A 23,918-nucleotide genomic window follows, 5' to 3' on the forward strand; every position below is an offset into this window, starting at 1 on the left:
CACTTTTACCACTAGCCCAGTCATGCCTTTGAATGTCAGAAGTATAATCTGCTCTTACAAAAAGGTTGTTGCTTTGCAGCAGGTTATATTTATTTTGTTAACAACGTACGGTGTGTTCCACACACACAACACATATGTATATATATATTTAATGGGGGTCTTTTTAGGACTTTTTTTTTTTTTCAGCCACAGAAGTTTATCCTTCCTAGCCACAGGCTTGTTGTCTGCTAGACTAGGTTAATAAGCACACTGTCAGTCTCTGTTGTTTAAACTCTCGTCCCTACTTTAAGCTCTGCCTTCATGAGGCATTGGTTTGGTTTAGAAATTGAAAATTTAGTGAACCGTCTTAAATTGTTCCCACCCATGTTTAAGTACAGTTCACTCATGGCTGTCTACAGGCTTGTTTATGTATTATATGTCTGGCTCTGCAGCTTGAGTAAGAGTAACCCATGAAGACCTAGATGTCTTTCAGAAATTGCAAACTAAGAACTAAAAATACACCAACGAAGTAGAGTAAATTATTAAAGTTGCCACAAATTGTCATAGGTAATTGACTTCTTTTCACTCATCTTAAGTTTGAGCATCATCCCCCATGTTTGTCAGTGTATCTGTTCCATTACTAAAGATCTGCTTGTTTGTAACCCATGCAGCTGGCAGCCTGGTTGGTAAAGCTTAATAAAAATGCATACATTCTGATTGGCGCTATATTAAGTAAAGCTGATTTAAAAATTGTTAGAAGCAAACTATTGATTTTTTGAATCAATATATGTGCCACCTGTTGATTTGTCTTATCATCTCTTCCTACTTACATCCTAGCCAAATGAGAGAATTCCACCCGAGGTGGCTTTCCTACGTTCAGTTGGTGACGATTGCCCGTATATCATTCGGATACTTGACACGATTGTTGGTCCCATATTCTCCTTTATAGTTATGGAGCTGCCTGACTTCTGCATGACCCTGTTTGATTTAATCAGAATGCACCCTTTGGCTGAGAATGATGCAAAGAAGGTCTTCTTTCAGATTGTTAAGGCGGTTCTCTACTGCCATTCCAAACAAGTGTTTCACAATGATATCAAACTTGAGAACATCTTGTACCAGAGTACCACAGGCCACATCAAACTAATTGACTTTGGATGCAGTACTGTACTCTCCAATAAGACATACGTGATTCCACCTGGTAAGTTTTCACTTGGAATGCAGGATTTTGTTGTTGAAAAATGTTGTGTGTAACTGGTGATCTTTTGTATGTCCAGGCACACCTCTATACTCACCTCCAGAGTGGTTTTTGTTTGGCATGTACAAAGCCGAACCTGCCACAGTGTGGTCTCTGGGGGTCTTACTATTTGAGATATTGAGTGGAAAGCAGCCTTTTCATAGCACAGTCGAAATTATAGAGTGCAACATCATCTTCACTAGTCATTTCTCTGAAGGTAAAAGGAAAAAAAAGTTGAAACCTTGAAATAGGTCTGCTTCTTTGAATATTGTATTGTGTATCGTAATACATATTTTTTTCATCTCCGTCTCTCCTTCTCCTCAGTAAGCAAGGATTTGATCCGAAAGAGTCTTTTCTTCCAATATGGAAAACGCCTGACAGTACAGGAACTCCTGATGCACCCATGGCTTATGTGAAAGAAAACTGAAAATTCTACATTCGTCACAGCTAAGTAACCTACTACTTATAAACTTACTGAAATCCCTTTGTGCCATATCTGTCCTAAACCAATACAACTGCAGTAATTCTCCAGTGTAATCACCACCCCTACTATGTGCAGTGCCTAAGTGATTTCACACCTCTCACCTGCTCGATCCAGGCCAGTACTGCCTCATTTCCTAAGGTACCATAAACAATCCTCCTTCTTCAGTTTCGTATCTACCATTGTGATTAAAGTGACAGAAACACTGAGAAACCGGCAGTAGCATAGGGCATGTGAACTGGTCATAGCATGTGTGGGTCCATTCACGATGAAATCATATACTTGTCACGTAAAAGTGCAAAAAAAAAAAGGTTTATGTGCAATAATTTAAACATATAAAGCTGTTTTGAGAAAGAAGCCTCTGCCCTCCATTTCACATATACATACACTTAAACAAGTCAGGCCAATAGCTGAAAGATGTTGGATGAACAGAGTGGGAAATAAAGGATAAAGAAGGGAGATCATTAAAATAAGCAACACCTTTTCATGTAAATCAGTTATTGAGGCTGGCAGCCTGTGTCAGAAAGGTTGATGATGGAGCTGGTTTGTGAGAAGCCAGTCAATCAGGAGCGTGGGTTAATGTGTTTGTCTTGATTACCCTGACAAAATGCCAATAGGGTGCATTTTCATTTTATAAGAACGTTAATAGATAGAGAAATAGATAGCAATTTATTTGACCCACGGTTGAGGGGGAGGGGATTTGGCTTTTTACAGAAATGCAATTGATAAATACATATTATATTATGACAAGCACCAAAACCCTTTCAAATGACTAAATGACACTAGAATGACTAAAAAAGAAAACCAGAAATGAAAAGTCCTGACTTGTCTTAACCCATTATGTCTCCAGTTTTCTATTCAATAAACATTTCAACCAAACATTAACAGGTGCACTAAAATAAAAATAAAATAATTAGAGGGCAGTTACTTTCTTAAGAAGCGGTCCTTTAAGTGCTGTAGGGCACTGGGATGTAATGGATTAAGATAAAAATAGCAGTCCCAGTTCCAGTGATGCATTACAAAGGCGTATTGCTGTAGGTATGAAGGAGCCCAAGTAGTGTTTCTTCACAAACTTCTGCTCAATATTTCTTTGGCTAAAAGTTCTCAAAGTTAGCATGTCACAGAGAGAGGATGTGCAGCATTGTTCATAATGGCAATCAGTTTTGTTTTCATTCTTGCCTGAACCCACTACCTCCAGTAATTTCAAGGGGTGATCCATTCGACGGGTCTGTCTTGCAGGTGAAGTTACTGGCAAAGCACACCACAGCATAGAAAATCACAATTGCTGTCACAGAGTTGTAGAAGATGTAAAGATGTCACTACCCACATTAAAAAGTGTAGTCTCCTAAGGGGAAAAAAAGTCTGCTCTGCCCTGACTGACTATGCCAGTGACTGGCATAGAGGCCCATTGGTGTGGCAAAAGTCAATAACCAGTTCCTTGGTTTTACTGATGTTAAGTTGCAGGCAATTTTTTTTCTTCACCAAATTCCTCTCCTCAATTGCATCCCTTCATCAATACACTCCATTAGTGCCGAATCACTACCAGGGCAGTCATTTCTGGTGCTCCAGTGTCGCTCACGCAGTACCTGAGCCTGACAGACTGCTGGACGGATAGTATATTACACAGGACACCACAAGCTCATCCACCTGCATATGCCTGACCCTAGTCCTTTACAGACATTTTGTAACTTTTTTACATAACATTCTCAAACCTGCCTAATGAAAATCAGGGTTACTAGGGGCCAGAGCGTAACCTAGCAGCATAGGATGCAAGGCAGGAAATTGCACTGGATGGGCCACTAGTCTATCGCAGGGGCACACACCATATGCCGACATTAACCTAACTGGCAGACATTTTGATGTGGGAGGGACACCAGAGTACCCAGAGAAAAACTCGAGACTTGGGCAGGATGAGTAAACTCCAGATGGGAAATAACGGGGAGCAGAATTCAAATCCAGGTCATGGCACCACCAGTTTTGCCAGCCTGCCCAGCTTATTTTAGATTTATTAAAATGAATCATCCATAATGCAGCTAATTGATGTTTATAATAAATGCGTAGAACATCACTGTGTGTGTGAAGTCGCAGGTATCGAAAAAGCACAAAGTATTTTAATTTTGCCACAAGAGGGCAGCATATACCGTTACATCTCAGAAAGCCTTAAGCATAAACGCACAGCATAACATGCGGACATTTCGTGTACAGATCATCTCAATTGATAAGAAGTATTATTATAATTAATAGAGGAAGTCCACGTATACTGTATATAGGGCAGTCCACTTTAGTGTATTCATTTTGTTTCTTAAAAGAATAAATGTGAATAACTGATTTAACGCAATTCATTTATATAAAATTTTGCAAGAGACACAGCAGTAAATTAATAAAACACCAAGTGTTCTTTTCAATCCCCAAAACAGAAACTGAATAGAAATCTAAAGTGATTTTTACAGTTTTTTTGGTTATTTTTAATAACTGTTTTAGTAAAAAGTAATGAACCAAATGTTTCAATCATGTTAACTACTCAGAAGCTACCCTGATATCATTGAAATGTGAGCTACAATTGTACCACAGTTAAAGGGAATATTCTCTTCCTTTATCATAATGATATCCGTTTGATAAATGCATAATGTTTTATTCCTTCATCAGTATACAGCTGCAGCCGGATCATCTTCAAAGGTTCAAAATGCAGTCATGTGAAAAAGTAAGTACACCCCATGAAATGTTTCTTCTTGTTAAACATATGGGTACATATCAGAATTTGATCTTCACTTAAACAGTATCATTAGATAAAGGTGATGTAATATAAGAAACGTCATGCTGCTCTTGCGTTGTGTAGACAAGTGTAGTCAGTTGTTAATTTAACTACCTGAAATAAATCAAATTGGAATCATTTATAAATTGTTAGAACATTATTAGAGGGGATCTTGTTTGAACCCATCTTATTTAACCCTCAGGCATTTAGTTTAGTTTGCTGTTTTGTTAATAAATCTTTCAGTATTATTATTAATATTGTTATTTAACAGGGCCTCTTATGTTTTCTACTCTAGGAGGCCCCTTTCACGCTTGTTTTGATGGGTGCTGCTCCACACATTCAGCCCACATCACCGTCCTTTCACCAGCGTTTCTCAACCTTAATGTTCCCACAACTCAGTTTTGCATCGAGTCCCTCTTGTGCACACAAGACACCCCTCAAACATCACACAGCTGAAAGAATTCTTCATGGAGAAATGGGAAAAACTTTATGCCTGTCATTGTCAGAGACTGCTTGCCAGTCCTAGGAAACGCCGACTTGAGGGGCAATACCAGCTATTAGAGCTGCAGGGAAGACTTACTCAGACTGATCAGACTGAAATGGCACGTCTATTCATTTATTGTTCAATAAATTATTGCAAAGTCAGTGTTTTTTTTTTTTTTTAATTTCAGTTACATCAGCTTTATGTATAGATACTGTTTGAATGAAGGTCAAATCTTGATTTATATCCTCATTTGTTAAAAAAGAAAAAAAAAATTATGGCATGTTACCTACTTTTTCACGACTTTTTTTCATTTTCCAGGTTAGCTGGTTGGCATCAAATATTTTTCTTCACCTCTCCATTGGTTCTGGGCATCTTTTTGGGTAAGGTCCTTTGTTATATATCATCTGACACCAGCTCCAAACATGTCTTCTTTGGCATCTTCCCCTCCACCTCCTACTTGGCGCAGCTCTTCTTGTCTTTCACTCAACATGTCCAAGCCATCTCAGAACAACATCCATCTCTTCGACGCCAAGCCTTCATCTCACTCCATGACACTCTACACATCCACCTGGCCATTTTCATTGCTGTACTGTTCAGCTTTGCTTCATGTTTCTCCTTCATTTGGCCACCATCCCTGGCAAGGCTTCCATAAACTCTACCCTCCAGTGCTAGAGAAGCTAATGTAGTAGTCCGAATCAAAGACAGCTACCAGAGCTTTTAAGGTTTAGCTTTCTGGAGTGAAATTAACTTTCAGGGCAGCCCCTTCTTGTTATTTTCTGCCTCATTTTGTATATACTGTACATGAGGCTGATCAGTGACTGTCAAATGGCCCTATGTGGCTATGTGTGTGATAGGATGAGGCCTATTCCATGTTGTCATGACCTGGATTAAGTGAGGTTCTTTGTAGGCTTCTATGCTTACATAGCACTTTATTTTTTTCTTTTCAAATATTTATAAGAAGGTTAATTCCACATTACAGTTACTTCCTGGAACTCTGTGAAAGCAGGCCATAAACTTAATAGAATAAGTGTTATAGTGTATCTGTCAGCGATTCAAGCAACTGCCTTTACGACATTAAACACAGACGTATTTACTAACATCAGGAACACTTTAATGAAGCTAATCAGACAGTTCCAAATGTATTGCTGTTCTCTAAGGAACAACAGTAAAAACTCTTTTCTTCCTGTGACTTCTTTCTAAATTGCACCTTTGCTACGGAGAGGAGGTGTTTTGTCATGAAAGTGTTCATGAAAGGCATTTTAGCCTCCAAGGGTTCTTTTATTATTAGAGGGTAAGTTAATCATAGAAATGCCTAAGTAATGTCCCTGATCTTGGTAACCTTTGTTCAACGTGTACAGTGGTGGCCAAAAGTGTTGAGAATGACCCAAGTGTTGGTTTTCACAAAGTTTGCGGCGTCCGTGTTTTTAGATCTTTTTGTCAGATGTTTCTATGGTATACTGAAGTAGGATTACAAGCACTTCATACGTTTCGAAGGCTTTTATTGACAATGACATTCAGTTAATGCAAAGAGTCCATATTTGAAGTGTTGGTCCATCGAGTGTTGGTCCATCTTTCGTTTTCTAGACCTCTGCAAATCACCCTGACAGGCTGTCAGTCAACTTCTGGGCCCAATCCTTACTGATGGCACTCGCCCATTCTTGCATCATCAATGCTTAGAGTTTGTCAGAATTGGTGGTGGGTTTTTGTTTGTCCACCTGCCTCATGAGGATTGACCACAAGTTCTCGGTGGGATTATGGTAAGGGTGATCAGTGTCAGTCCTAGAGGGCCACAGTGGCTACAGGTTTTTGTTCCAACCCAGTTGCTTCATTAGAGAACAATTCTTGCCAATAACAGGTCTTATTTAACATCATGGCTTGTTAGTGTTTAAACTCTGCAATATCAGGACAATTAAATCATATACTTTTTAATCCTCCTTACTAATATCATCAAAATGACTTGAAGGCAAAAATGTAAGAGTCATTTTCATTTCTTTGCTTTCTTTTCAGTTTTCTTCTCAGTATTTTATTAAACCAAATAGTGCACGATTAATACACACAGGTGTAAATGGAAACAAGCCAGATGGAGAAGTGCATGTTGCTTTGTCATGTATATCTTAATACTAATAAAAACAGTGAATGCACATGTTTAAGACTAAAATAAGAAATAAATTGTTCAGAATCTTAATAAGAGAGACGACTAAAATGAAGCAGAAAAATGGCACGTGAGCAATAAGTGCTTCATCAGCAATAAATGACGTCTCTTGAAGCAGTTGGGTTGGAACAAAAACCTGCAGCCACTGTGGCTCTCCAGGACTGACATTGATCAAAGTCTGGGGAGTTTCCAGGCCATGGACCCAAAATTTTGATGGTTTGTTCCCCCAGCCACTTATATATCACTTTTGCCTTAATGGCCCAGTGCTCCATCATGCTAGAGAAGGTATTGTGGGTCACCAAACTGTTCTTGGATGGTTGAGAGAAGTTGCTCTCGGAGGATGTTTTGGTCCCATTCTTCATTCTTATTCTTAATTGCAGAGGCCAACACTGCAAATACTGACTCTTTGCATAAACGTAATGTCATTGTCAATAAAGGCCTTTGAAACTTATGAAATGCTTGTAATTCTACTTCAGTATACCATAGAAACATCGACAAGAAGATCTAAAAACACTGAAGCAGCAGACATTGTGAAAACCAATACTTGTGTCATTCTCAAAACGTTTGGCCATGACTGTACGTCTCAAAATTTACCTCTGAAATTCTTAACACGTGACTAATCTTATTCCAAGTTTGTAGAGGTTACTGAACACTAACCCTCGGAATACCTTAAAAATGGCCAAGACCAAACCTTGTTTACAGTTTCTCGCACTGCAATGGCTAAACAGTCCCTTAACAAGGGCTGAATAAAATGTCAACACAAGACAGGGAAGGAGTCTCTTGATTTTTCTAATAATGGAAAATCTCCTATAGCGTGATGACTCTAGAAAGCCCCTTACATTGCTTCTAAAATACAGTAAACTTGCCTATTAATATGTACCCATCAATAGCTTCAATTACAACATGTCTAAGAGCATGACCATTGCTTTGTGGCCACCTAAGGTTCTGTGCACAAGGTTATAGCATAGGCAGACATTGTATCTTGTATTGGACCAAAAGAGTCGTAACACAGCACGGTTTCAAAAAGCATACAGCCAGCCTTGAGCCATTAGCACAGGAGAAGATGCCAGTGGGGAGTGAAGCAGACAGACAGTACAGAAGGTGCCCATCTTGCTTCTTCCTATGCAGCAATGTGTGAGATGACACAACAGTACAGATGGTGCTCATCTCCCTCGATGTTGTATCACCACACACTGAGGTGAGTAAGACAGACCAGTACTTGATTTTATTTTATGCCATGGTGGCAGGATGATGTAACAAAACGAAGAGAAGGTCGCCATCAGTGTTACAATGGAAAACATGTACACAAAGAGGTCATCTCCATTACTTTTGTGACTCCATGAGTGAAATAATTAAACTGTGGCTCCTGTACTCTTGATCTAATTTTTTTTTGCACCATCCTGTTCTGCAGAGAGTGTGATAGAGTGAGAGTACAGAAGACCTTTCGTGTACTATATATGGGGCACAACACTGCCATTTTTATATAAACTGGTAATGGAAGATACAGTTGAAGTTATGCAAGCAGATCACTAGGCTATTTTTACATTAGCTGGTGATGGAGGATGCAGTCAAATTTATGCAAGTTGAGGTTTTTTCACATTCTCAAAAAGCTGTCCTTTTGTTTTAGCACTGTAACCAGCTACCCAACTTGTGCAGTAAAGCACCGTAACTTGGCTCATCTCTTTAGAGTAGTAATGATGGCTTAGGTATAATGATAAACGCAGCTGACCATGAACTAACTGGAGCCAATGGAAGTATCAGAGACCTTCATGTCTAATGCAGCCCTCCTCCAACGCATTCTGTCCTGAAGCACACATTTAGGCACCATAGTGTGCTAGGAGGTCCTACTGGGCTGCAGTAATTAAGACTGTACGATGCAGCCTCCAAACCTGTTCATCTTCACTCTAGCCAGTTAAATTAAAAATGACACAGGGATAGTATTTCTTTAGGCATACAGTGTCTGTAGAAAGTTCTCACGCCCTTGGAAGTTTCCATATTTTACTGTTATAAAAAAAAAATGAAGAGGGTCATGATTCTGACTCGGTACCATCTACAGAGAGGAGCATTCAGACTACACTCAACTGAAACCGCAGCCCGGTGGTCTCCATTGAACTAGTGATGATTTAGGCGTGTCGTATTAAAAACAAAGTGAGTACTTGACACGATTAACTATTTTGTGTTTAATATTTGTCAATAATGTATACCACTCTGCACAGAGTAATTTTCACTTTGACATTAAAGACCCTTCCTGTTCGTTTAAAAAAAAAAAAAAATCCAGTGTGGTTCAAAATTGTATAACAGGAAAATGGAAAAACTTTCAAGAGGGTGGATACTTTTTACTTCTGGGACATTGTCTTAAATTCTATTATAAGAATGACAAGTGTCCATCAGAGAAGAGCTGCTAAACTTGATCTAGGACCGCTGGATTAGGTAAGGTGATGTAAAGTCAAATATTTTAAAATTCTGAAAACTTCTCACCTGAACAATACTGTACAAAGCCTTGAACATCTCTTTTCAAGTCATCACCAGATTTGTGCCTATCAAAGACTGTATATACAAATTTCTCCATCAAGTATTTATATTGACAACCAACCAGGAAAAACGGGTGCAATATGATCACTGCTGAGCAGCAGGCCACTGAAAGACTCGAGGCTGCCATCACAGCCCTACTTAATGATGTATGGCATTTAAATACATGTGCAAGTAGCATTTTTCAAGTTTTTAACTTTTTAGGAATATACTTTTGACAAACTATTTAAATGGACTTTAAAAGGAAACTGGTGTCAATGGAAAGGGTATGGCTTTCAAGGGCATTGAATACTTGGCACAGTACGGTGGATGCATTGAGGTTGCAGACATCCAAACTAACTTCCACTGCTAACGTACATCTGAAGTAATTTGTTAAAAAGGAGAGAAAAAAAAATCCCATTTCCAAAAACATTTTAGGAGGAAGTGCAAAAAGTTCTATAAAACACTGCATAAATAAGACGATCATGATTTGTTTAATGAAATATTCTGAATGCCACACATTTCTCAAACATGTAACGTTCATATTTACAAAGGGAAAACATATCTAGAAATTACAAGCTTTATTTTTCAAAGTTTGGCACAATGCTTTAGTGAAAACAAAATTCAAAATTATTTTCTCCAGCAATTTTAAATGAGTGGTGTTCACAAAACAGGCCTTTAATCTCAACTTTTTATATAGGCATACACAACGTAATGTCAGATTCCAGATCTAATTTATGGGTGCTGCTGCCCCCCCCCATTTTTTAAGAGCCTTTCGGTAATCGTTTTAGCAGCTTCTTTCACTTACTGTACATTGGAATGTATCGGTGATGATGGAAATGTTAATTTACAATACAGTTATCTCTCAAACATCCATTTCTTCATTAGCATCTAGGATCTGAAATGTATTACAAATATTTTAAGAGGAGGGCATGAATACCATAAGATCAAGGAAATCACTCTTTCGTAATTATCATTTCCCTTTCTCTGGCAGGGAGAAAAATGTAAACTACTACCAGATGGCTGGAGAGCTGTCATGCAGCCATTTTCCCATTTTGAGAACTACAATTTTAACACAGGCTCCAAAGAGAAGCCATTTAAAATGTCTAAATTAATGGAATCTACTGAAATGTCACATTTAAAGCATAGATAGGAGTATCAAAAATTCTCTAAATATAAACTTCAAACCATTACAGGTAAAAAAAATGACAGCAGGTTTAGTATTTTTCAAATAGATTCATTCTTGTGCAAATAAGCACCTTTTGGAAAGTTACATGCTTGTAGGTGCATTAGATAAACAAATCTTTGCTCTATGATTTTACATATTAATTAATAAGACATATGAGCTGAACTATAACCAATTAAAATATGCAACCAGTCACATGTGTACAAGGCTATACTGAAATCGTACATTTACTCTGTTATGATTTTATGAGCTGAACAAAGAATACAAACAAAATGTGTACTTTTAGAATACAGTTTCATACATTTACTCAGAAAATCAACAATAGTTGAAGTAGTTACCAATAATTCATCATAACTGTGTGCTCTGGAATCCAAAATTATTTTGAGGTTAGAACAATTGCCAAACCCAATTTTTCAAAAACCTCAGATAGCTTACATAGGTTTTGAAAGAAAACTGGCATCTCTCTGTACATATGGAAATAATCTTAACCTACATAATTTATGGTTTAACACTGCCTGGGATGGGATTTTTTTTTCTTCTTTTTGTTTAGGCAAGGTCATTTATTGTGTCATTCATTTTCACATTTCCAAGAGAATCTTACTTTAATTATGAACACTAATTATGTTGTGCCTTTTGTTTGAACACTATTTATAATTTGGAATAGACGATTATTACTAATAAAACCCATAGTGTTCGGAATGAAAATGTCTTGTGTGTTATTACAATACTAACAGTTTCTTGGCTTCTCTTACAAGGCTTGTTTTATTTATGATAAACGCTGCCTTGCTGAAGCCATTGTACTTTGGAGTCAGTTTCACATCTTGCTGAAACATTCTTTAGCATTGGTCCACACTTGGATTCCCTGTTAAGAAAGGGAAAAAAAGGATAAACATTAAAGTGATAATGTTAAGATAACAGCATGTTCAGAGTAGGAAACTTTAAAAAAAAAAGCCAAACTGAGGCAGTTCCCCAGGGAGGAATCAAACAAAATGTACCCCCTTGAATAGGAGAGCCTGATAAACAATTACAGGGAGTGTTTGACTGCCAGTCACTGCAAGTAAAGGTAAGTGTGTATAGCTGATGATCTCCAAAGGTGCTTACTTTCTTTAATTCTGAGTGACAGTGTTATGGAAGAACTGTTAATTGTTCAGTCAGTTCCCGGGTGGCACATCTGAGCCGTGGCGAGTGCTGCTGCCCCACAGAGTCTGGGTAGTGTCTGCTCATTGTCCCCGTGTCTGGGTTGCAAGATGCCTGTCACATTCACAAAATGTCATGAGATTCTGAAATTGACACCTATGTCATATGTGAACTGGACCTACAATTGGTTACTTCCTGCTTGCATCTAATGCTGGCTGGTTACCCTCCAATCCTTTTGTGACCCCAGGATTAAGAATGTTATGTTTTCCAGCAATATCCAATATCAAAAAATGACTGACTGATTCAGAAAATCTGAAAAAGTGGGCCACAACGTTTTCAACACAGTGCGCATTAGCAATCATCATGGAGATAGGTAGGTTCTGACACTTTCCCTTTGAAAATATTAGATGGATTTATCACTGAACAGCTGCTCTAGAAGTCTGGCACCCAGCACTCTGCTTCAAGTGGTGAACCATTTTCAAAGCTGATTTTAGCTCTTTATTCATTTGCTTTGTACAACAGACAGAACCAGCAGCAGTGAAATCACTCAAGGCTTTCGCCATAAACCCCCATGTATATACAGACAGTTGCTTATTTTCCATCCATCTTCCAAACCTGCTTTATCCTGTGCGTGGTGGCGATGCTGGAGCCTATCCCAGCAAGCACAGGGAACAATCAATGGGCACATAAATTTCACAATACATGCAACACAACAAAAGATATACAACCACGCAATCACACACAATGTTATGAAAATCATATTGCAATATATAACACATTCTAGTCAAAAATGCAATCAAAGGAATATTTCAAAGAGTTAGAAGTAAGTTAGGTAAGCAAATATCTTCCCTCAAAATGGTCATAATTTGAGGTAGTGAAGAAGAGACCGTTGTGTCGTTATGAAAAAGAAAAAAAATACATAATTGTCTCTCTTTTTTTTTTTTTTTTTAACTATTAAAGGAAAACAGCAAACCTTGCTGGTCAACACAGGTAGCCTGTATGAAAATACGTCTCAGAAACACGGCGCGAGTCACACATGCAGGCCATGTTCTGAATGAGATCCCCTAAAGCCGAGCCGAGGGAAGTCACTGGTGGTGTCTTAACTCTTTGACCATGGCCAGTACCTGCTACTCACATTTTTTTTCAAAGCACGTATTGTTTGCAGCACTCTTGAGGGTTGTGGGTGCTGCACTGGATTGAAAGTTGAGCCTGGGTCTGTTCTGCATTTACTTGATGTTGCCCTGCCTGCAACTGACTGCACAATTGTATAAAAAAACAAAACACAGCCCATCTCAGCTCCACTTTGGGTACATTTTGTGCATTAGACCTTGAAAATAAAAGTATCAGATTGCTGGGCTGACAGTTTTCTGCGCTCCTGCTTGCAAAAGCACTAAACTCAGAACTGTACCGGTTTATGCATACTGGAAATCTGCTACACAATATGGTGAATAGATCGGTTTTCAATATTTTTGTACGCAGTACAGTTATCAACTGTAGTATTACTACTATATGCATATGTCAATTATTGTCACATATCTGGGGTGGACTATTTTTATATAATAGGGAAATATGAAAACACAGTAGTGTGGTTGTAGCCTTAATTGTACATGGCATACTGCAGTTCAAATTATCAATGATAAAAATCCAAATTTTAGATAACAGAGTACAGTTTCCTGTAACCCTTGCAGATACTCACCTTCTTACACATGCTGATCTGCATGACTGCGTAACTAATAAGTGCTTCTTTCAAGTCTTGATTTTTTTGCTCTTTAAACCGTTCAATGTCAATCCAGGCATTCTGGACATATTCTCTAGAGTAAAAATAAGAAGAAGAAAAACAAAGTAATAAGCTATTTTCAGATTTAATACTTTCTTAGTTTGCCTATAGAACTGGGAAAGTGAAACGCCAAGTTTTTCTTTCACCAAAGGAATTGTGTATTTTCCTGGAGACACTCGAGAAAAGTAGTAGGCCACGATTCAGCAGAACCTTGACTCGGACTTAATCAGGCCTAAGCCACTAAAATGAAACAAACAAAAAGTGCGAGTGCATTATGGACATGAATCTGGAAATAAAAAGGCAAAGCAGCTGCACCGCATATGCTGAGGCAGCATCTTGTAAATATCATTTTATTAATCCTGAGCCAAAAATTGCAGCTTTTAGCACTTTGCAATCCATTGTATTTGTAATTATCCTGAAATTTTGAATCATATAAGACATGAAAACATTCCCTGCAGAAAATGAGGACAATATAAACAGAAATGGAAAACACACACAACCAAATATCAGCAGTTAAAATAAAGATGAAAGCACAATATGTGCAAATGTCACATATATTCTTTTTTCATTTAAAAATAACTCGAGAAAATAGAAAAAAAACCTCATAAGGTAACCTGTGTGCCCGATGCTTGCTGGGATAGGCCCACAGCCTCCCCACGTCCCCGCTCTGGCTAAGGAGGTGGATGGTAACCTGTTTCCATTTATTGTAAGAGTGGTGACATAACATTTTCCTATTTAAATTTGCACAAACATCTAATATGAAAAGTAACTTTTTCAAATATGTCAAATTTTGTATAGTTATCATATACAGCCCTATAAATTACAAGAAAGATATTAAGCAATGTGCTCAATAAAACTGAAGAAAACGACAACGCCATGAGTTGTTTCAAAGTGAAAATCAAATTCAATGAGCTAACTTTGTATGTAAGGATTTATAAATTGTTTGTATTGTTGTGATTTTACAGATATGTTGTGCTGCCCCCCCAACCCCCAGGTTTCAGATTTGGAGATCCAGTCTTATAACCATTTTGCAGTTTCTAATTGTTACTGAATTTATTCAAGTTGTTTGAACATTGATTATTTCACTTTCGTGACACCATCTCGGGTGGGTCAGGTGACTGCAGACATGTCACAGATTTTGACTCACTTGTGCTCTGATCATCGCCACATCAGCTTTCCTCAATTGCATAAAGTGCCTTCAAAAACCTCTCTTAGCAGTAACTGGCTTTCTTATCAAGGTGGCTTACTGGCACGTTCTTCTTGTTCTGACCCTCCGGTTGTTCTCGACATTCCATTTGCATTACTCCATTATAATCTTTACACTGCAACTTTATTATTAACTTTCTGCTTTGGACCCCCCACACTATGCACTCTCTCTTTCACACTCATTTCTGGAATTGTTTCTCAGCTGCTCATAATGATCTGGGGGCTTTTTTTTTTTTTGCCTGTAACACATATATACAATATCCATTACAATAATATCTTACTTCTGTCAAGTTAGTACATTTTTTTATCATTACAAATATTTTTTATTGTATCGCATTAAAAACAAAGATGAGTGTGTTTAATTTGTTAAACTATCTAATTGAAAATGTATTCTTTTATAGTATAGTATAATTTTATGGCCATAAATTAATCAAATCACTTACTCGCATTCCAAAGTTTTTGACTTCACAAACTCTTCTCCCTCCGTTATCTGCTCTTCTAAAACCTTTAACTTGGCTTCCCTCTGCTCTGGCGTCTCCTGTCCAAACAGTTTGCTTGTCATCCCTTTCAAAGAAAATGTCCTTACAGTCTGTACAAAAAAAAAATATTCAAGAATGAAGTTGGTTTGTAAATATTCCATACATATATATATATATATATATATACATATATATATACACATACATACATACACATACAATATATATATATATATATATATATATATATATATATATATATATATATATATATATATATATATACACACACACATACATACATACATACATACACACACACAGTGGGTACAGAAAGTATTCCGACCCCCTTCAATTTTTCACTCTTTGTTATATTGCAGCCATTTGCTAAAATCATTTACATTAATGTTTTTTCGTCATTAATGTACACACAGCACCCCATATTGACAGACAAAAAAAAGAATTTTTTAAATTATTACAGATTTATTAAAAAAGAAAAACTGAAATATCACCTGGTCCTAAGTATTCAGACCCTTTGCTAAGTATTTAGTAGAAGCACCCTTTTGAGCTAATACAGCCAGGAGTCTTCTTGGGAAAGATGCAACAAGTTTTTCACACCTGGATTTGGGGATCCTCTGCCATTCCTCCTTGCAGATCCTCTCCAGTTCTGTCAGGTTGGATGGTAAACGTTGGTGGACAGCCATTTTAGAAAAAGTTCTATCTTGGAGTTTGCTAAAAGACACCTGAAGGACTCTGCGATGGTGAGAAATAAGATTCTCTGGTCTGATGAGACCAAGATAGAACTTTTTGGCCTTAATTCTAAGCGGTATGTGTGGAGACAACCAGGCACTGCTCATCACTTGTCCAATACAGTCCCCACAGTGAAGCATGGCGGTGGCAGCATCGTGCTGTGGGGGTGTTTTTCAGCTGCAGGGACAGGACGACTGGTTGCAATCGAGGGAAAGATGAATGCGGCCAAGTACAGGGATATCCTGGACAAAAACCTTCTCCAGAGTGCTAAGGACCTCAGACTGGGCTAAAGGTTTACCTTCCAACAAGCCAATGACCCTAAGCACACAGCTAACATAACGAAGGAGTGGCTTCACAACAACTCTGTGACTGTTCTTGAATGCCCAATTGAGCATCTCTGGAGAGACCTAAAAATGGCTGTCCACCAACGTTTACCATCCAACCTGACAGAACTGGAGAGGATCAGCAAGGAGGAATGGCACAGGATCCCCAAATCCAGGTGTGAAAAACTTGTTGCATCTTTCCCAAGAAGACTCCTGGCTGTATTAGCTCAAAAGGGGGCTTCTACTAAATACTGAGCAAAGGGTCTGAATACTTAGGACCAGGTGATATTTCAGTTTTTCTTTTTAATAAATCTGCAACAATTTCAAAAATTTTTTTTTTGTCTGTCAATATGGGGTGCTGTGTGTACATTAATGAGGGAAAAAATTATTTAAATGATTTTAGCAAATGGCTGCAATATAACAAAGAGTGAAAAATTGAAGGGGGTCTGAATACTTTCCGTACCCACTGTGTGTGTGTATATATATATATATATATATATATATATACACATATACATACACACACACACACACACACACACACATACATACATACATACTAGGGGGCTTTGCTCACCAACCCCTGTGCCTGTGCTATGCGCTATCCTCTTTGTGGTTCTGCCACTCGCGTGTAGGGAAGCAGATGTACAATTTAAACAGATTGTTATTTTCATGGGAATTGTTACAAATGCATAATAGAACTAACTATTTTACATTACAGTGAGTAATAGATAAATAGATTAACCATAGTAAAAATGTAATAAATTGAAAGAAAATTATATTTCATGTTGTGCTAGAGGTATTTGTTGTGTTACATGTTTTTGTTCCGTTTAGCTTTGAAATTAACACACAAAATACTTTATCAGCTTACACTTTTACTGTAACACTTCAGTAAAAACAAAATTTTCAATTACATTTTCAATTGAATTTTGATTCCGTGTTTGGACTTTCATTGTGACAACGCAGTATATAACTGCCCGTGAGTGAATTTCGGTTCTATTTCACTATTAAATAAACCAACTTTTTTGAATGTTTGTCCCTGTGATTTGTTAATTATCCTTGCAAAAGCTGTTCTAACGGGAAACTGTAAACGTTTAAATACGAATGGTATATCAAGATCTTCTGTATTTACTTGCTTCCCCTTGGCCATATTATTCATAGCTATGGACTGGGCTATCATTTTTATACAGTTGATACTCAAATCTACTTCAATGTTAAAAGTGGAACTTCTTCAGAGCTTTCTAAGCTCACAACCTGCCTCAGTGAAATTAAAACCTGGATGGAGCAGAACTCTTTAAAATTAAACTGCAACAAAACTGAACTCCTGCAAATTGGGACTAAAATGCAACTTAATAAAAGGAGCTCCTTCCCAGTCCATCTTGGCGGTGATCTCATCAGACCTGCCTCTACAGCAAAGATTCTTGGTGTCATTTTTGATTCCCTACTCTCTTATTCCTCCCACATAAATCACATTAAGAAACTTTCTTACTTTCACCTCCGTCACATATCCCGTGTTCGCTCCTTCCTCTCCTTTTCTAATGCTGAGAAACTTGTCCCCGCTTTTATCACATCCCACATCGATTATTGTAACTCACTGCTGGCAGGTGCCCCTTCTAATCTTATATCACAGCTCCAGCTTATTCAAAACTCGGCTACAAGAGTCCTCACTCAAACCAGCAGCAGCGAGCACATCACACCCATCCTGCTCCATCTTCACTGGCTCCCCGTGTCTTACAGAATCAAATATAAAATCCTACTAATAACCTACAAAGCCTTAAATGACCTCGCGCCAAACCACATTGGTGACCTTCTCCATCACTAAGGTCCTCTGATTCTGGCCATCTTGTTGTGCCCCACACTAATCTACACTCCATGGGTGACGGCAGGGCCTTCAGCTGTATGGCGAGTGCCCAGACTCTGGAATGACCTACCGAAATGAATCAGGTCAGCTGACTCCATGAATTCTTTTAAAAAACAACTCAAAAGTCATCTGTTCAGGAAGGCCTTTAGCTCTACTTGACTTCATTCCCCTTCTCTCAGTTTACCTCCATGTCAAGACGCTCATGTAACCTGTGTGTGTGTGTGTGTCTGCTGGACCAGCAATTATGTTGTCTGTTAGGCTTTATTTCTGTGAATTCACTGACGTAATCTTCTTTATTTATTTGGTTTGTAAAATGCTATATACTGTATACCCTGCCGTTCTTTCTTATATTATGTAAGTGCCTTGAGCATTGGAAACGCGCTATATAAATAAAATGTATTATTATCTCTTTTGGTGTCTAATGTTATCCCCTGAAATATAAACTACATTACCTTTCTTGGATACATCCTTCTTTCAACACTAATTTGTGTGGTGGAAGACCAGATGGTGTTAACGGTTGTAGATATTTTTCATGATATTGTAAGTTGATGTTTTCATCTTCCACACCATCACCACCAACTGTTTCAACAGAGTCTATTGATACGCATGTAACCGATCAACATTTTTGATGTTAATTTGTTTGACTTCATCATTTCTCGGTGCCAGGATTGCCTGTATTCTCATTTCTTCTGTTGATAACCCTTCGGGATGAAATTCTTCAATAAGATTTGGACATAATAAGTCTTCTTTTATTGGGAACTTAAAATGAGGAAAACGTAAAAATTCATAAGAACTGCGAGCGCAGGAACTGAGTTTAACAAAGCATTCACACGACTGAGAAGTGAGAGGACTGTGGGCATGGGCCGTTAACCAGGAATGGTTGAGAGGAGGGTGGGAATTGAAAAAATCTTTTGGCAATAGTCTCGTCTCAAGATTTTCTTTTATAATATATATGTATATATAAGTGTATATGTGTGAACGATGTTCAAAAAGTTTCTGCACTTTTATATTTTCGTTAGAAACAGTGAAGGCAGGAGGAGTGGTAATTGGTTGTGTCTGAGAGTGTCATGTGACTAGTTTTGTCTGGCAAGCCAGCTGCCTTTGCAGTTTGGTATCAGAGTTGTCACCCAGTGGTGAAGATGGCTACGAAACATAGAAATTGCACCAAAGAGGAACAGCGTTCTGTCATATGCTTTTTGTGGGGCAGAAGGCAGCTGGGAGCACAAATTCATCTCCACATGTGTGCTCAGTATGGGGATAAAGTTCTCTCTGGTAGAGTCGTCTATGAGTGGATTGCAATGTTCCAAAATGGCCGTACTAGTGTGACAGATGAAGAGCACACTCCAGACCTTCAGCTCCAGCCACGTGATGGTGATGATGATCAGTGGCTACCCGCTCAACCAACAGCGATTTTTGCTGACGGCATTAAAAATTTGGTACGACGCTGGGAAAATTGCATCACTAAGAAAGGGGACTATGTAGAAAAGTGACAATTTCTTTTTGAAATTCTTAAATTGAGTTAAAAAAAAAAAGTGTGGAAACGTTCTGACTGTCCCTTTGTGTGTGTGTGTGTGTGTGTGTGTATATATTCAACATCACATTGAAAGTTAAAGTCAAAAACTGAAATCCCAGGCTGACCCAACTTGCGTGAATTTCATCACAGAGATTGACTCAGCAGTGTGTATGGCCACCCATGTGCCTTATGCACTCCTGACAACGCCTGGGCCTGCTCTGATGAGACAGTGGCTGGTGTCTTGGAGGATCTCCTCCCAAACCTGGATCAGGGCATCAGTGAGCTCCTGGATGGTCTGTGGCGCTACTTGGTGGTGTCGGGTGCACTGAACACAACCTCAAATCAGTCTCTTAACCACGCAGCATTAAAGGAATACAGCACTCAGACAAGACACTTATTTTTTTTTTTAAATGTTACTTGCTCTGCGTAGTTTTTAGTGATGGCCACTTGCTCACAATGCTCCAAACAAATGCAACTTTTGAGCATGTTACTGGATGATCCGACATATGGATTATGTAACACAAGTGGACGTTTTTTATCCGGGTTTGCTGTTGTCCAGCACTGATCTTCATTCTGCATGACAACAACATTGAAATTTTGTTCTTATCTATCACTACAAACTAAATGGGTGGAGTACTGCTTTAAGCTCAAAGAATTAGCAAACCCTGAGCAGGAGTGCAAGTCTCTCCCACATTTTATGCACAGTATGAAGAAATATTAAGCTAAAAATGTACTTTATGGGTTTTTTTGTGTCTACAATAAGTTATATGTGCACACTGATATTTTAAAAATATTACTTAGGTCAATACATAATACGCACACATAAGTGAAAAATCACTTCCCCATACTTTTTAGAATTGGACGATTAAAGTCAATGGTGTCATTCATAGGTCCGCCGCTCAGGAGCACAAACACGACGGCTGTAACTACATCTCGTTCTGGGTAGGGGCTAAAAACTGTTCCACTGGCAGAAAGCACTTCTGTTTCTGAGCAAAATCTAAATGATGTCACTGAAGAAATTGTCGGTTCATGCATCGATGTGCTATAATGAAAGCAAGTCCTGTGCAGTGTACTGTATGTACCATAGTGTCATTAGGTAGAAGAGCACTAAAAGAGAACCAGTACGTACCCCAGTAGCCAGTTCTTCCCGCTGCTGTTTCTTTGAGACCAGATCCAGTGCAGCCACTTCCAGCTCATACTGTAGTAACTCATGTTTTCTACAGACTGTCCTGGGATAAAAAGAAGAGTTGAAACTGCTTTAATATAACAACCAAATACAAGTTTATTAGGCACACATGCACCACAAGCGACTCTGGTAATCTCCACGTTGTGCTGCCTGTCTAGGAAAGACGAGAGTAGCTCTGCACGGTCAAATACATGAATCGTACTAACTTTGAAGGAGAGAAGAGTCAAGGTCTCTTCATGGAAATCTGCCCTTTAAACAGACTCTCTTGATGAAAACTGACATGGCACAGCCCTACCGTGCCAATTTCTCCCACTGGCAAGCTGTGCTTTGTGCTGGAAAGACCACCCAATCCCTCATTCCAGGACGGAGTGCTTTGAACTGCCTTTCTAGGAAAAGTGACACAAGACCCTCATGCTGCAATCATTAGAAAAAAAAAAAGTGATTCTAGCTCTTCATGCAGTACTTTCTCTTAATCTGCCACAATAGAAGAGCGTGATGCTTGTAAACTATGGCGCGTGCTGGCTTTGTACAAATGTGGATGCTTACTGTCTGGGGAGTGGTTAGTGTCCGGTTCTGGTACTGTCGAATCTCTCTGTGTTGTGTGTGCACTGAAGTGGCTAATGGTGTTATTTATCCAAGGCTTTAAGTGTCTGTGTGTCTGTCCAGTCACTATGCCTCTGTCATTCTAAAATGTGTTCAAGCTGGAACGTGACGTCAGAGTTTCGTTACTATCAACATGCAACAGCAAGCCACTTTGGAGGTCTCGTGTGCTTCAGTATTTGATGAATGGCTCGATGTGCTGAAGCAAATCATCAAACTTAAATGACGACATACAAACGTATTTGTGGTTCTCCTCTTTCGTTTATTTCTCACACAGGCAACACAAGCGTCACATATTCCCCATCGTAATGACGAGATGCACTTTAAAGGTCTCACATTCTGTGCCATCTTTTTATTTGCACCTTCACAACAGCATCCGAACATAAAGGGAATGTATTTGAGTGACAGAGAAAAAAATTAGGGACGCAGTGAAGAAGAAAAAAAAAAAAAGGTCTATTTTGTGATTAAATTGGAAATTTTGACTTTTAACCTTGCAGTTTACTTTGTGGAAGGTGTCCTATGAATTTAATGGGATGTTTCAGACAATTCTCAACACAGCAAAGCCAAGCGTTGTTTTCTCACCGTGATGAAACCTCAGACTGCCACCTGGTGGAATCCTCCAGATTTATATAAAATACACGCGTGCAAGTATAAACAGTTCACTGCTAGTGTAGCAGTAGCGTCCACAGGCACACAAGTCGCGTGAAGTATAAACCTGGCCTAGCACCGCTTTTACTAATGCCATACCAAATGGCATATTACAGAGACACACACACTGCAAACATTAGATTTACAATGAATACTTAGATTTCCAATTAACTGAGGTATTTACAGATATTTTGCATACCTGACTGATAATTTTACAATTTCCATCTGCTCCACAGAAGATGCCATTTACCTTATTCTTCATACAATCCTGGCCAACACAAACAAGTTTATATACCAGTGTGCCATGCCGCCTAACTCTAACCATTATTTATTTATTATGTGGCCAAACACAGATCTAACTTCATTATTAAATTGGCTGATGACATGACCTTCATAGGTCTGATCATCAACAACGATGAGATGGCTCACAGAGAATAAGTCGGCTTTCTTACAAAGTGGTGCCCAGACAACAGCATTTAATGCCATGGAGCTGATCACAGAGTTCAGAAAGCAGAAGGCAGACTACGATTCCATTTATATTAGAAGTGATGCTGCCGAGGGCACACAATGCCCTTCGGTTCGGGATTTGTAATGAATATTACTTTAGAAAGACAACGAGCATTATTAAAGATGTCATCCACCCAGTGTGGCCACATTTCTCTCTCTGAGTTTCAGGACATTTGCACTCACGCCACTAGATTAAGGGTCAGTTTTTACCTGCAAAGCCGACTACTACATGTGCCTGTCTCATTTATGTTGTATTTGATAACTGATGTTGTATTCACTGCCTGTTGTTGGGATTTTTTTACTGGAAATATAAAAGTAAAACTTTCATTAAGGGCAGCACGGTGGCGCAGTAATAGCGCTGCTGTAAGGTCTCACAGTTAGGAGAGCCGGGTTCGCTTCCCAGGTCCTCCCTGCGTGGAGTTTGCATTTTCTCCCCGTGTCTGCGTGGGTTTCCTCCGGGTTAGGTGCATTGGCAATCCTATATTGTCCCTAGGGTGTGTGCGGCTGGCACCCTGCCTGGGATTTGTTCCTTGTGCCCTGTGTTGCAGACCCTTGTGAAGGATGTAGCAGGTTGGAAAATGACTGACTGACTGACTTCCATTAAACATAGTATATAAGCATAACAATAAAAATGAAGCAGGACTTATAAAATGGTTTACATGACTCATGGCTTAAAGGAAAGATTCAACACTGAGGTAAAATTACCCAACAGCAATATTATCCACGCACGTGCTGTACCATACCTGAGAGCTTCCGAATAGAAAAGATACTCCTTCAATTGGTCTGCGTAGTGTTCTTCTTCTTCTAGTATATCATCAACCGAAGCAGCATAACTGAAACAGTGAGACATATTAGAATTTTCAGAGAGCTGCAACCACCTGTCCACTTAGAATCAAAACGCACTGTCAGCAAACTGAGCGCATGAAAAGTTCCAGCTCTCTTCTGGTTCTTCCAGTTGGTAAGGAAAGGTTCGACAGAGCAGGGCGTAGTTCTCTAACAAACTAACTGTTCAAGTTCTCCAGAGCAGCCTTTAGTACACCACCTCAGGGACATGCCCACGGGCACACTCACATGGTGCCCACAGTTGTCCCAATTGGGGCCGCTAGTGGCTTGACTCCATGGTCTATCTTTTTTTTTATTAATTTTAATTAAAAG

General features: G+C 38.8%; 1 protein-coding gene across 1 annotated transcript in view; it reads right to left on the reverse strand.

Annotated features, from left to right (window-relative positions):
• Positions 1–10,065: 10,065 nt before the first annotated feature.
• Positions 10,066–23,918, reverse strand: part of snx4 (sorting nexin 4) — a 92,099-nt gene continuing 78,246 nt past the window's right edge. The window contains exons 10-14 of the mRNA XM_039755374.1: positions 23,507–23,596; positions 20,952–21,051; positions 15,340–15,485; positions 13,610–13,724; positions 10,066–11,638 (exon numbers count right to left, since the gene is read on the reverse strand). Coding sequence (XP_039611308.1) covers positions 11,591–11,638; positions 13,610–13,724; positions 15,340–15,485; positions 20,952–21,051; positions 23,507–23,596 — 499 coding nt within the window. The 3' untranslated portion in view covers positions 10,066–11,590. The remainder of the gene's footprint in view (positions 11,639–13,609; positions 13,725–15,339; positions 15,486–20,951; positions 21,052–23,506; positions 23,597–23,918) is intronic.

The sequence above is a fragment of the Polypterus senegalus genome, chromosome 6, assembly GCF_016835505.1.
Source record: "Polypterus senegalus isolate Bchr_013 chromosome 6, ASM1683550v1, whole genome shotgun sequence".
Lineage (NCBI taxonomy): Eukaryota > Metazoa > Chordata > Cladistia > Polypteriformes > Polypteridae > Polypterus > Polypterus senegalus.